Source organism: Oncorhynchus mykiss, chromosome 4 (genome assembly GCF_057628025.1).
Source record: "Oncorhynchus mykiss isolate SJ-2025 chromosome 4, ASM5762802v1, whole genome shotgun sequence".
Lineage (NCBI taxonomy): Eukaryota > Metazoa > Chordata > Actinopteri > Salmoniformes > Salmonidae > Oncorhynchus > Oncorhynchus mykiss.
The window spans coordinates 6,467,501-6,482,614 of record NC_143025.1 but is presented as its reverse complement, the minus strand read 5'-3'; the positions used below and the strand labels follow the sequence as shown (position 1 = coordinate 6,482,614).

General features: G+C 48.3%; 1 protein-coding gene across 34 annotated transcripts in view; it reads right to left on the bottom strand.

The window, feature by feature from the left end:
• Positions 1 to 444: 444 nt before the first annotated feature.
• Positions 445 to 15,114, bottom strand: part of LOC110521175 (protein phosphatase 1 regulatory subunit 12A) — a 67,438-nt gene continuing 52,768 nt past the window's right edge. For 13 of the 34 annotated variants that reach the window (XM_036969364.2, XM_036969365.2, XM_036969368.2 and 10 more), the window contains 2 exons: positions 14,820 to 14,870; positions 445 to 3,914 (listed from right to left, as the gene is read on the bottom strand). In XM_036969364.2, the coding sequence (XP_036825259.2) occupies positions 3,828 to 3,914; positions 14,820 to 14,870 (138 nt within the window). In that variant the 3' untranslated portion in view covers positions 445 to 3,827. The remainder of the gene's footprint in view (positions 3,915 to 14,819; positions 14,871 to 15,114) is intronic. The other 21 variants (XM_090230975.1, XM_090230976.1, XM_090230983.1 and 18 more) reach the window with 15 other exon arrangements.

Sequence of the window (15,114 nt, the reverse complement as noted above, 5' to 3'; positions counted from 1 at the left end):
ACCATCCCTTCATTTGGACAAGAAAACTCCTTCGCATTCTAATGTTATAGAGTATTGTTGGACTTTCATGACTTCTCTTCAGTCATCGGGGAAATGTAGTAAACCTAAAAATAGAGTTGAAAGGATTCTCCTACTTACATCGACAGCCATATACAGTCAACTACTGGATACCAACCGCAGTTTTAAAAGGAGCAATCTGGGATTCTAGAAAAAACAAAAGATCAACTTGTTCGAGGTTAACAAGCTAATGGAACGGCACTGGAGAAACATAAACCACTCTCAAATTCATAGACAGACCGATTGACTGACGGCTATATATAGTTAAAGAATCATAAAATTTAAAAAAAAAAAATGGATTTACCAATCCCAGATTGTCCCTTTAAAACAGAACTCTAGATACAGACATACGTTCACACAGCAACAGACAGCGGGCCAGAGGAATACAAACACGTGTTTTATTAGGTGTCGTCATCCATGTAATATTATCAGACCAACATGATGAAGAAGACTACATGGGATTCATTTCTCAACACGATGATTATTAATATGACTTATTTATTACACATGTATAATATAATATACATCATCCAACAATGGTGGCTCCCTGGCAAAGCGGGAGAGATTGACATCAGACACATGGAAAAATACGAAAATAATATATTTTATCATATTTTATGGTAATAATAATAATAATAATAATAATAATAATAATAAACAATGCATTGCATATTAGGCTTTTACAGAACAGCAAGTCTATAATATTGTGCAATGACCTTTGACCCCCAACTCTGCGGTGATACACCTCTCCTCCCGCTATCCCATCCCTTCCCTTCCCTTCCCTTCCCTTCCCAATAGAAACCTAAGGAGGGAGTTCAGCACGGGGCCCAACAATCTGTCCTTTTTATCAGTGTGCACTTGTTCACTTCCTTTCTTGGGTATAAAAGCAAATTCATGGTGGAACTCGTTCTAGTCTAGTCCATACCTCCACCTATCCTCTAGTCCATACCTCCACCTATCCTCTAGTCCATACCTCCACCTATCCTCTAGTCCATACCTCCACCTATCCTCTAGTCCATACCTCCACCTACCCTCTAGTCCAGTCCATACCTCCACCTATCCTCTAGTCCATACCTCCACCTATCCTAGTCTAGTCCATACCTCCACCTATCCTCTAGTCCATACCTCCACCTATCCTCTAGTCCATACCTCCACCTATCCTCTAGTCCATGCCTCCACCTATCCTCTAGTCCATACCTCCACCTATCCTCTAGTCCATGCCTCCACCTATCCTCTAGTCTAGTCAATACCTCCACCTATCCTCTAGTCCATACCTCCACCTATCCTCTAGTCCACATCTCCACCTATCCTCTAGTGCATGCCTCCACCTATCCTCTAGTCTAGTCCATACCTCCACCTATCCTCTAGTCTAGTCCATGCCTCCACCTATCCTCTAGTCTAGTCAATACCTCCACCTATCCTCTAGTCCATACCTCCACCTATCCTCTAGTCCATACCTCCACCTATCCTCTAGTCCATGCCTCCACCTATCCTCTAGTCTAGTCAATACCTCCACCTATCCTCTAGTCCATACCTCCACCTATCCTCTAGTCCATGCCTCCACCTATCCTCTAGTACATGCCTCCACCTATCCTCTAGTACATGCCTCCACCTATCCTCTAGTCCATACCTCCACCTATCCTCTAGTCCATACCTCCACCTATCCTCTAGTCCATGCCTCCACCTATCCTCTAGTCCATGCCTCCACCTATCCTCTAGTCCATGCCTCCACCTATCCTCTAGTCTAATACCTCCACCTATCCTCTAGTCCATGCCTCCACCTATCCTCTAGTCCATGCCTCCACCTATCCTCTAGTCCATGCCTCCACCTATCCTCTAGCCCATGCCTCCACCTATCCTCTAGTCTAGTCAATACCTCCACCTATCCAATGCTTTTACATTTGTGAAGGAGTGCACAAGTGCACACTTCAGGAGAAAGGACAGATTATTGGGATTGCAGATTTGTGGATGAGGGGAGCTGTTTTGTATAGTATGAATCAGGATGGGGCTTAGCTTGGCTTGGCCTGGCGCAGATCTGTGATCACTTAGCTTGGCCTGGCGCAGATCTGTGATCGCTTAGCTTGGTGCAGATCTGTGATCGCTTAGCTTGGCCTGGCGCAGATCTGTGTTCGCTTAGCATGGCCTGGCGCAGATCTGTGATCGCTTAGCGTGGCCTGGCACAGATCTGTGATCGCTTAGCTTGGCCTGGCGCAGATCTGTGATCGCTTAGCTTGGCCTGGAGCAGATCTGTGATCGCTTAGCTTGGCCTGTCGGTGATTAAAGTGCTGTGGTCAACAGACCGCTCTGTCTGTGGTCATTTAAATGAGCATGGAGTGGGTCCATGTGGCCCAAATGGCACCCTATTCCCTATGTAGTGCACTAATTTTAAACAAGGGTCTATAGCACCCTATTCCCTATCTAGTGCACTTCATTTAACCAGGGCCTATAGCACCCTATCCCCTATCTAGTGCACTTCTTTTAACTAGGGCCTATAGCACCCTATTCCCTTTCTAGAGCACTACATTTAACCAGGGCCCTGATGTAGTGCACTACTTAAATGATAGGGTTTCATTTGGGACGCAATATCTGTGGGTCAGTAAACAAAAACACTAGTGAGGGAAAGAGTGGATCTCTGGTGGGTTCAGAACACTATAGTGTTTTGAGGGGAAGAGTGGATCTCTGGTGGGTTCAGAACACTATAGTGTTTTGAGGGGAAGAGTGGATCTCTGGTGGGTTCAGAACACTATAGTGTGTTAGGGGAAGAGTGGATCTCTGGTGGGTTCAGAACACTATAGTGTTTGAGGGGAAGAGTGGATCTCTGGTGGGTTCAAAACCAACAGATTAAGAGACTCATGGAGTGGAATGACACACTCAGATTTGAGTGGGAGATATGGATCCAGGGTCTGGAAGGAGTCGATGTGAAAGCCTCTATAAGGAGTGTATTTGTGGGGTAGGATAGTTTTGAGTGGGAGGGACTGAGATCCGCAGTTAGTACAATAGCAGAGTGGGTTGGTGGAAAAAGGTGGTGTGTGAATGTGTGGGTCACAAAATAAAATAAATTACTGAGTGGGAAAGCTAAGGGACCAAGATGCCTTGGACTGGTGCAATGTGTGTGGATGGCACCCAGAGAAGGAATGTGTGTGGATGGCACCCAGAGAAGGAATGTGTGTGGATGGCACCCAGAGAAGGAATGTGTGTGGATGGCACCCAGAGAAGGAATGTGTGTGGATGGCACCCAGAGAAGGAATGTGTGTGGATGGCACCCAGAGAAGGAATGTGTGTGGATGGCACCCAGAGAAGGAATGTGTGTGCTCATATTAGTATTTCCCCCTTGTGTACATTGTCTATATTCTCTGTTTTTTTTTTAAATTTTTTTTTTTACATCACAATCCCATGGGCATTTGGCTGTTGTCACGCCTCTTTGCTACTATGCGAGCCGTCGTCATGACCACAGTTGTCACGGCTACCTGCCATGGATACGGTCCTGTCTTCAAAGTGGGCATAAGACACACACACACACAACGACAAGCCACAGCGATTGGTCAGGACTAAGGAAGAAGAGGCGTCACAATCAAGTCAAGATATGGTGTTGTTTAGAGTACCACATTCCCATACGTCTTCTCTTTTTTTGTTTCTTGTACCCCCCCTCCTCTCTCTCTCTCTGTCTTTCATTCTTTGGCACTGGTAGGAATGTGAGGTGGGAGGGGTGGATGGACGGAGGGAGGGAGGGAGTGGGCTTCCCTGTTGTCCCCCTCTCTCGTTCTCTCCGTCTATTTGGAGAGTTTACTGATGACCCTGATGAGCGCTCCGTTCTCGTCTTTCAGCCTCTGGTTGTCAGCTCTCAGGTCACCGAGCACCTAGAGGAACAACATTGGTTATTGGGTTGAAAACTAACATGGAATATATCCCAAATGGCACCCTGCTCCCTATATAGTGCACTACTATTAACCAGGGTCCAAAAGTAGCGCACTACAGTCGTGGCCAAAAGTTTTGAAAATGACACAAACATTAATTTCCACAAAGTTTGCTGCTTCAGTGCCTTTAGATATTTTTGTCAGATGTTACTATGGAACACTGAAGTATAATTACAAGCATTTCATAAGTGTCAAAGGCTTTTATTGACAATTACATGAAGTTGATGCAAAGAGTCAATATTTGCAGTGTTGACCCTTCTTTTTCAAGACCTCTGCAATCCGCCCTGGCATGCTGTCAATTAACTTCTGGGCCACATCCTGACTGATGGCAGCCCATTCTTGCATAATCAATGCTTGGAGTTTGTCAGAATTTGTGGGTTTTTGTTTGTCCACCCGCCTCTTGAGGATTGACCACAAGTTCTCAATGGGATTAAGGTCTGGAGAGTTTCCTGGCCATGGACCCAAAATATCGATGTTTTGCTCCCAGAGCCACTTAGTTATCACTTTTGCCTTATGGAAAGGTGCTCCATCATGCTGGAAAAGGCATTGTTCATCACCAAACTGTTCCTGGATGGTTGGGAGAAGTTGCTCTTGGAGGATGTGTTGGTACCATTCTTTATTCATGGCTATGTTCTTAGGCAAAATTGTGAGGGAGTCCACTCCCTTAGCTGAGAAGCAACTCCACACATGAATGGTCTCAGGATGCTTTACTGTTGGCATGACACAGGACTGACGGTAGCGCTCACCTTGTCTTCTCCGGACAAGCTTCTTTCCAGATGCCCCAAACAATCAGAAAGGGGATTCATTAGAGAAAATGACTTTACCCCAGTCCTCAGCAGTCCAATCCCTGTACCTTTTGCAGAATATCAGTCTGTCCCTGATGTTTTTCCTGGAGAGAAGTGGCTTCTTTGCTGCCCTTCTTGACACCAGGCCATCCTCCAAAAGTCTTTGCCTCACTGTGCGTGCAGATGCACTCACACCTGCCTGCTGCAATTCCTGAGCAAGCTCTGTACTGGTGGTGCCCCGATCCCGCAGCTGAATCAACTCTAGGAGACGGTCCTGGCGCTTGCTGGACTTTCTTGGGCGCCCTGAAGCATTCTTCACAACAATTGAACCGCTCTCCTTGAAGTTCTTGATGATCCGATAAATGGTTGATTTAGGTGCAATCTTACTGGCAGCAATATCCTTGCCTGTGAAGCCCTTTTTGTGCAAAGCAATGATGATGGCACATGTTTCCTGGCAGGTAACCATGGTTGACAGAGGAAGAACAATGATTCCAAGCACCACCCTCCTTTTGAAGCTTCCAGTCTGTTATTCAAACTCAATCAGCATGACAGAGTGATCTCCAGCCTTGTCCTCGTCAACACTCACACCTGTGTTAACAAGAGAATCACTGAGATGATGTCAGCTGGTCCTTTTGTGGCAGGGCTGAAATGCAGTGGAAATGTTTTCTGGGGGGGGAATCAGTTAGTTTACATGGCAAAGAGGGACTTGCAATTACCTGCAATTCATCTGATCACTCTTCATAACATTATATGCAAATTGCCATCATACAAACTGAGGCAGCAGACTTTGTGAAAATGCATATTTGTGTCATTCTCAGAACTTATGGCCCACGACTGTATATTGTACTGTTTGGATAGATGAAAATTGACATTGATACAATTATTGTGTGAAGAAAGACAATCCAATAATACTATAGTCAGATGGATCCTGGTTTCATTTTCATGAGGCTTAGTTTGGTTGCCACCTACTTCAGCTGAGGTCTGTCTGAAACGGAGAGTTACGCGAACGAGGCAAAAGGTGGAAGGATGTATTAGAGTGGGGAATGAAGAGAGGTGAACACCCATTGGATAGCAGTACCAGTGATCTCCACCCCCATTGGATAGCAGTACCAGTGATCTCCACACCCATTGGATAGCAGTACCAGTGATCTCCACCCCCAATGGATAGCAGTACCAGTGATCTCGACACCCATTGGATAGCAGTACCAGTGATCTCCACACCCATTGGATAGCAGTACCAGTGATCTCCACCCCCATTGGATAGCAGTACCAGTGATCTCCACACCCATTGGATAGCAGTACCAGTGATCTCTACACTCATTGGATAGCAGTACCAGTGATCTCCACCCCCATTGGACAGCAGTACCGGTGAGCTCCACCCCCATTGGATAGCAGTACCAGTGATCTCCACACCCATTGGACAGCAGTACCAGTGATCTCCACACCCATTGGATAGCGGTACCAGTGATCTCCACACCCATTGGACAGCAGTACCAGTGATCTCTACACCCATTGGATAGCAGTACCAGTGATCTCTACACCCTGGGCCTGTATTCACAAAGTGTCTCAGTAGTAGTAGTAGTGCTGATCAAATTGTCATTACATTTATTGTTTAAATTTGATTTAACGACTGAATAGGAGGGAGGGCCTGATCCTAGATCAGCACTCTTGTCTAAGAAAAACTTTGGCTGTGCCCCAAATGCACGCTATTCCCTATTTAGTGCACTACCGTTGATCAGGGCCCATAGGTAGACCCAGAGGGCCCATAGGTAGACCCATAGGGCCCATAGGTAGACCCAGAGGGGGACCCAGAGGACCCAGAGGGAGATCCAGAGGGAGGCCCATAGGGCCCATAGGTAGACCCATAGGGAGGCACAAAGGGAGACCCATAGGGCCCATAGGTAGACCCAGAGGGAGGCCCAGAGGGTGACCCAGAGGGTAACCCAGAGGGAGACCCATAGGGAGAGACCCATAAAGCCCGTGGGGAGAGACCCATAGGGCCCATAGGGAGACCCATAAGGTCCATAGGGAGACCCATAAGGCCCATAGGGAGGCCCATAGAGAGACCCAGAGGGAGACCCATAGAGAGACCCATAAGGCCCATAGGGAGGCCCATAGAGAGACCCATAAGGCCCATAGGGATGCCCATAGAGAGACCCAGAGGGAGACCCATAGAGAGACCCACAGAGAGACCCATAAGGCCCATATGGAGGCCCATAGAGAGACCCATAAGGCCCAGAGGGAGACCCAGAGGGAGAGACCCATAAAGCCCATAGGGAGGCCCATAGAGAGACCCATAAGGCCCATAGGGAGGCCCATTGAGAGACCCATAAGGCCCAGAGGCAGACCCAGAGGGAGAGACCCATAAAGCCCATAGGGAGACCCAGAGGGCCCTGATAAAAAATAGTGCACTAAACAGGGAACATGGTGCCATTTGGGATGCACAATATTGTGAATATGAGCCCTGATAAATAAGTACCCTGTCCTGAGAACATGTCTTGGTGCAAAGTCAGAGGATGATAAAGTGATGACTATATACACAAGACTGGTCTCCTCTGGAACAGAGCTGCACAGAGCAGCAGGCCTCCCTTCCCTGGCCCAGTCTAATGCCTTATTGTGCAACCCAAAACGGCACCATATTCCCTATGTAGTGCCCTACTTTTGGACCATGGCCCATAGAGCTCTGGTCTAAAGTAGTGCCCTATATAGGGGAATAGGGTGCCATTTGGATGGCAAAGTCAGTGTACCACTTACTGCCACAACACTGGTGATTTGCAGCACAAGCCGTGAAAGAAGCAGCAAGCTGTGATGAGGCAGAGAGTCTGTGTGGAGTATAACCTGGGTTCAACCAGAGTCTGTGTGGAGTATAACCTGGGTTCAACCAGAGAGTCTGTGTGGAGTATAACCTGGGTTCAGGCAGAGAGTCTGTGTGGAGTATAACCTGGGTTCAACCAGAGAGTCTGTGTGGAGTATAACCTGGGTTCAACCAGAGAGTCTGTGTGGAGTATAACCTGGGTTCAGGCAGAGAGTCTGTGTGGAGTATAACCTGGGTTCAACCAGAGAGTCTGTGTGGAGTATAACCTGGGTTCAACCAGAGAGTCTGTGTGGAGTATAACCTGGGTTCAACCAGAGAGTCTGTGTGGAGTATAACCTGGGTTCAGGCAGAGAGTCTGTGTGGAGTATAACCTGGGTTCAGGCAGAGAGTCTGTGTGGAGTATAACCTGGGTTCAGGCAGAGAGTCTGTGTGGAGTATAACCTGGGTTCAGGCAGAGAGTCTGTGTGGAGTATAACCTGGGTTCAACCAGAGAGTCTGTGTGGAGTATAACCTGGGTTCAGGCAGAGAGTCTGTGTGGAGTAAAACCTGGGTTCAGGCAGAGAGTCTGTGTGGAGTATAACCTGGGTTCAACCAGAGAGTCTGTGTGGAGTATAACCTGGGTTCAACCAGAGAGTCTGTGTGGAGTAAAACCTGGGTTCAACCAGAGAGTCTGTGTGGAGTATAACCTGGGTTCAGGCAGAGAGTCTGTGTGGAGTAAAACCTGGGTTCAGGCAGAGAGTCTGTGTGGAGTATAACCTGGGTTCAACCAGAGAGTCTGTGTGGAGTATAACCTGGGTTCAGGCAGAGAGTCTGTGTGGAGTATAACCTGGGTTCAGGCAGAGAGTCTGTGTGGAGTATAACCTGGGTTCAACCAGAGAGTCTGTGTGGAGTATAACCTGGGTTCAGGCAGAGAGTCTGTGTGGAGTATAACCTGGGTTCAGGCAGAGAGTCTGTGTGGAGTATAACCTGGGTTCAACCAGAGAGTCTGTGTGGAGTATAACCTGGGTTCAACCAGAGAGTCTGTGTGGAGTAAAACCTGGGTTCAACCAGAGAGTCTGTGTGGAGTATAACCTGGGTTCAACCAGAGAGTCTGTGTGGAGTATAACCTGGGTTCAGGCAGAGAGTCTGTGTGGAGTAAAACCTGGGTTCAACCAGAGAGTCTGTGTGGAGTAAAACCTGGGTTCAACCAGAGAGTCTGTGTGGAGTATAACCTGGGTTCAGGCAGAGAGTCTGTGTGGAGTAAAACCTGGGTTCAGGCAGAGAGTCTGTGTGGGGTATAACCTGGGTTCAACCAGAGAGTCTGTGTGGAGTATAACCTGGGTTCAACCAGAGAGTCTGTGTGGAGTATAACCTGGGTTCAGGCAGAGAGTCTGTGTGGAGTAAAACCTGGGTTCAGGCAGAGAGTCTGTGTGGAGTATAACCTGGGTTCAACCAGAGAGTCTGTGTGGAGTATAACCTGGGTTCAACCAGAGAGTCTGTGTGGAGTAAAACCTGGGTTCAACCAGAGAGTCTGTGTGGAGTATAACCTAGGTTCAGGCAGAGAGTCTGTGTGGAGTAAAACCTGGGTTCAACCAGAGAGTCTGTGTGGAGTAAAACCTGGGTGCAACCAGAGAGTCTGTGTGGAGTATAACCTGGGTTCAGGCAGAGAGTCTGTGTGGAGTATAACCTGGGTTCAGGCAGAGAGTCTGTGTGGAGTATAACCTGGGTTCAACCAGAGAGTCTGTGTGGAGTATAACCTGGGTTCAACCAGAGAGTCTGTGTGGAGTATAACCTGGGTTCAACCAGAGAGTCTGTGTGGAGTATAACCTGGGTTCAGGCAGAGAGTCTGTGTGGAGTATAACCTGGGTTCAACCAGAGAGTCTGTGTGGAGTAAAACCTGGGTTCAGGCAGAGAGTCTGTGTGGAGTAAAACCTGGGTTCAACCAGAGAGTCTGTGTGGAGTAAAACCTGGGTTCAGGCAGAGAGCCTGTGTGGAGTAAAACCTGGGTTCAACCAGAGAGTCTGTGTGGAGTATAACCTGGGTTCAACCAGAGAGTCTGTGTGGAGTATAACCTGGGTTCAACCAGAGAGTCTGTGTGGAGTAAAACCTGGGTTCAACCAGAGAGTCTGTGTGGAGTAAAACCTGGGTTCAACCATAGAGTCTGTGTGGAGTATAACCTGGGTTCAGGCAGAGAGTCTGTGTGGAGTAAAACCTGGGTTCAGGCAGAGAGTCTGTGTGGAGTAAAACCTGGGTTCAACCAGAGAGTCTGTGTGGAGTATAACCTGGGTTCAGGCAGAGAGTCTGTGTGGAGTAAAACCTGGGTTCAGGCAGAGAGTCTGTGTGGAGTATAACCTGGGTTCAGGCAGAGAGTCTGTGTGGAGTAAAACCTGGGTTCAACCAGAGAGTCGGTGTGGAGTATAACCTGGGTTCAACCAGAGTCTGTGTGGAGTAAAACCTGGGTTCAGGCAGAGAGTCTGTGTGGAGTATAACCTGGGTTCAGGCAGAGAGTCTGTGTGGAGTAAAACCTGGGTTCAGGCAGAGAGTCTGTGTGGAGTATAACCTGGGTTCAGGCAGAGAGTCTGTGTGGAGTAAAACCTGGGTTCAGGCAGAGAGTCTGTGTGGAGTAAAACCTGGGTTCAGGCAGAAAGTCTGTGTGGAGTATAACCTGGGTTCAACCAGAGAGTCTGTGTGGAGTAAAACCTGGGTTCAACCAGAGAGTCTGTGTGGAGTAAAACCTGGGTTCAGGCAGAGAGTCTGTGTGGAGTATAACCTGGGTTCAACCAGAGAGTCTGTGTGGAGTAAAACCTGGGTTCAACCAGAGAGTCTGTGTGGAGTAAAACCTGGGTTCAACCAGAGAGTCTGTGTGGAGTATAACCTGGGTTCAACCAGAGAGTCTGTGTGGAGTATAACCTGGGTTCAACCAGAGAGTCTGTGTGGAGTATAACCTGGGTTCAACCAGAGAGTCTGTGTGGAGTATAACCTGGGTTCAACCAGAGAGTCTGTGTGGAGTAAAACCTGTGTTCAGGCAGAGAGTCTGTGTGGAGTATAACCTGGGTTCAACCAGAGAGTCTGTGTGGAGTATAACCTGGGTTCAACCAGAGAGTCTGTGTGGAGTAAAACCTGGGTTCAGGCAGAGAGTCTGTGTAGAGTATAACCTGGGTTCAACCAGAGAGTCTGTGTGGAGTATAACCTGGGTTCAACCAGAGAGTATAACCTGGGTTCAACCAGAGAGTCTGTGTGGAGTAAAACCTGGGTTCAGGCAGAGAGTCTGTGTGGAGTATAACCTGGGTTCAACCAGAGAGTCTGTGTGGAGTATAACCTGGGTTCAACCAGAGAGTCTGTGTGGAGTAAAACCTGGGTTCAGGCAGAGAGTCTGTGTGGAGTATAACCTGGGTTCAACCAGAGAGTCTGTGTGGAGTAAAACCTGGGTTCAACCAGAGAGTCTGTGTGGAGTATAACCAGGGTTCAACCAGAGAGTCTGTGTGGAGTATAACCAGGGTTCAACCAGAGAGTCTGTGTGGAGTAAAACCTGGGTTCAACCAGAGAGTCTGTGTGGAGTATAACCTGGGTTCAACCAGAGAGTCTGTGTGGAGTATAACCTGGGTTCAACCAGAGAGTCTGTGTGGAGTATAACCAGGGTTCAACCAGAGAGTCTGTGTGGAGTATAACCTGGGTTCAACCAGAGAGTCTGTGTGGAGTAAAACCTGGGTTCAGGCAGAGAGTCTGTGTGGAGTATTACCTGGGTTCAGGCAGAGAGTCTGTGTGGAGTAAAACCTGGGTTCAGGCAGAGAGTCTGTGTGGAGTAAAACCTGGGTTCAGGCAGAAAGTCTGTGTGGAGTATAACCTGGGTTCAACCAGAGAGTCTGTGTGGAGTAAAACCTGGGTTCAACCAGAGAGTCTGTGTGGAGTAAAACCTGGGTTCAGGCAGAGAGTCTGTGTGGAGTATAACCTGGGTTCAACCAGAGAGTCTGTGTGGAGTAAAACCTGGGTTCAACCAGAGAGTCTGTGTGGAGTAAAACCTGGGTTCAACCAGAGAGTCTGTGTGGAGTATAACCTGGGTTCAACCAGAGAGTCTGTGTGGAGTATAACCTGGGTTCAACCAGAGAGTCTGTGTGGAGTATAACCTGGGTTCAACCAGAGAGTCTGTGTGGAGTATAACCTGGGTTCAGGCAGAGAGTCTGTGTGGAGTATAACCTGGGTTCAACCAGAGAGTCTGTGTGGAGTAAAACCTGGGTTCAGGCAGAGAGTCTGTGTGGAGTAAAACCTGGGTTCAACCAGAGAGTCTGTGTGGAGTAAAACCTGGGTTCAGGCAGAGAGCCTGTGTGGAGTAAAACCTGGGTTCAACCAGAGAGTCTGTGTGGAGTATAACCTGGGTTCAACCAGAGAGTCTGTGTGGAGTATAACCTGGGTTCAACCAGAGAGTCTGTGTGGAGTAAAACCTGGGTTCAACCAGAGAGTCTGTGTGGAGTAAAACCTGGGTTCAACCATAGAGTCTGTGTGGAGTATAACCTGGGTTCAGGCAGAGAGTCTGTGTGGAGTAAAACCTGGGTTCAGGCAGAGAGTCTGTGTGGAGTAAAACCTGGGTTCAACCAGAGAGTCTGTGTGGAGTATAACCTGGGTTCAGGCAGAGAGTCTGTGTGGAGTAAAACCTGGGTTCAGGCAGAGAGTCTGTGTGGAGTATAACCTGGGTTCAGGCAGAGAGTCTGTGTGGAGTAAAACCTGGGTTCAACCAGAGAGTCTGTGTGGAGTATAACCTGGGTTCAACCAGAGTCTGTGTGGAGTAAAACCTGGGTTCAGGCAGAGAGTCTGTGTGGAGTATAACCTGGGTTCAGGCAGAGAGTCTGTGTGGAGTAAAACCTGGGTTCAGGCAGAGAGTCTGTGTGGAGTATAACCTGGGTTCAGGCAGAGAGTCTGTGTGGAGTATAACCTGGGTTCAACCAGAGAGTCTGTGTGGAGTATAACCTGGGTTCAACCAGAGAGTCTGTGTGGAGTAAAACCTGGGTTCAGGCAGAGAGTCTGTGTAGAGTATAACCTGGGTTCAACCAGAGAGTCTGTGTGGAGTATAACCTGGGTTCAACCAGAGAGTATAACCTGGGTTCAACCAGAGAGTCTGTGTGGAGTAAAACCTGGGTTCAGGCAGAGAGTCTGTGTGGAGTATAACCTGGGTTCAACCAGAGAGTCTGTGTGGAGTATAACCTGGGTTCAACCAGAGAGTCTGTGTGGAGTAAAACCTGGGTTCAGGCAGAGAGTCTGTGTGGAGTATAACCTGGGTTCAACCAGAGAGTCTGTGTGGAGTAAAACCTGGGTTCAACCAGAGAGTCTGTGTGGAGTATAACCAGGGTTCAACCAGAGAGTCTGTGTGGAGTATAACCAGGGTTCAACCAGAGAGTCTGTGTGGAGTAAAACCTGGGTTCAACCAGAGAGTCTGTGTGGAGTATAACCTGGGTTCAACCAGAGAGTCTGTGTGGAGTATAACCTGGGTTCAACCAGAGAGTCTGTGTGGAGTATAACCAGGGTTCAACCAGAGAGTCTGTGTGGAGTATAACCTGGGTTCAACCAGAGAGTCTGTGTGGAGTAAAACCTGGGTTCAGGCAGAGAGTCTGTGTGGAGTATTACCTGGGTTCAGGCAGAGAGTCTGTGTGGAGTAAAACCTGGGTTCAGGCAGAGAGTCTGTGTGGAGTAAAACCTGGGTTCAGGCAGAAAGTCTGTGTGGAGTATAACCTGGGTTCAACCAGAGAGTCTGTGTGGAGTAAAACCTGGGTTCAACCAGAGAGTCTGTGTGGAGTAAAACCTGGGTTCAGGCAGAGAGTCTGTGTGGAGTATAACCTGGGTTCAACCAGAGAGTCTGTGTGGAGTAAAACCTGGGTTCAACCAGAGAGTCTGTGTGGAGTAAAACCTGGGTTCAACCAGAGAGTCTGTGTGGAGTATAACCTGGGTTCAACCAGAGAGTCTGTGTGGAGTATAACCTGGGTTCAACCAGAGAGTCTGTGTGGAGTATAACCTGGGTTCAACCAGAGAGTCTGTGTGGAGTATAACCTGGGTTCAACCAGAGAGTCTGTGTGGAGTAAAACCTGGGTTCAGGCAGAGAGTCTGTGTGGAGTATAACCTGGGTTCAACCAGAGAGTCTGTGTGGAGTATAACCTGGGTTCAACCAGAGAGTCTGTGTGGAGTAAAACCTGGGTTCAGGCAGAGAGTCTGTGTGGAGTATAACCTGGGTTCAACCAGAGAGTCTGTGTGGAGTATAACCTGGGTTCAACCAGAGAGTATAACCTGGGTTCAACCAGAGAGTTTGTGTGGAGTAAAACCTGGGTTCAGGCAGAGAGTCTGTGTGGAGTATAACCTGGGTTCAACCAGAGAGTCTGTGTGGAGTATAACCTGGGTTCAACCAGAGAGTCTGTGTGGAGTAAAACCTGGGTTCAGGCAGAGAGTCTGTGTGGAGTATAACCTGGGTTCAACCAGAGAGTCTGTGTGGAGTAAAACCTGGGTTCAACCAGAGAGTATAACCTGGGTTCAACCAGAGAGTCTGTGTGGAGTAAAACCTGGGTTCAGGCAGAGAGTCTGTGTGGAGTATAACCTGGGTTCAACCAGAGAGTCTGTGTGGAGTATAACCTGGGTTCAACCAGAGAGTATAACCTGGGTTCAACCAGAGAGTCTGTGTGGAGTAAAACCTGGGTTCAGGCAGAGAGTCTGTGTGGAGTATAACCTGGGTTCAACCAGAGAGTCTGTGTGGAGTATAACCTGGGTTCAACCAGAGAGTCTGTGTGGAGTAAAACCTGGGTTCAGGCAGAGAGTCTGTGTGGAGTATAACCTGGGTTCAACCAGAGAGTCTGTGTGGAGTAAAACCTGGGTTCAACCAGAGAGTCTGTGTGGAGTATAACTAGGGTTCAACCAGAGAGTCTGTGTGGAGTATAACCTGGGTTCAACCAGAGAGTCTGTGTGGAGTATAACCTGGGTTCAACCAGAGAGTCTGTGTGGAGTATAACCTAGGTTCAACCAGAGAGTCTGTGTGGAGTATAACCTGGGTTCAACCAGAGAGTCTGTGTGGAGTATAACCTGGGTTCAACCAGAGAGTATAACCTGGGTTCAACCAGAGAGTCTGTGTGGAGTAAAACCTGGGTTCAGGCAGAGAGTCTGTGTGGAGTAAGGACTTTCAGCATTTGCTTTAGCCTGCCTGGAGTGCCAGGTGACCGGGGTTTGGGCCCAGCTAACGTATTTGAAAGATTTCATATACTATTTGAACCCAGGTGTGATCATGTTCTCTCTTTTCACCTTCAACTCCTCCTCCAGCTCAGCCACACGCCGCTCCAACATCCGTCGCTCCTGATGCGAGAGAGGAGAGAGAGAAAAAGACAGAGACAGAGCGAGAGAAACAGAGAGACAGAGAGAGAGAGAGAGCGAGAGAAACAGAGAGACAGAGAGAGACAGAGAGAGCGAGAGAGACAGAGAGAGAGCGAGAGGAGGGTCAGGCAGCAGTAGAGGCAGTCAGTCGTGAGGCCAGGCACAGCATCAGGTGTTTGACACTAGATAGTGTACTAGTTTCTGTATATATAACACAACACAAGCC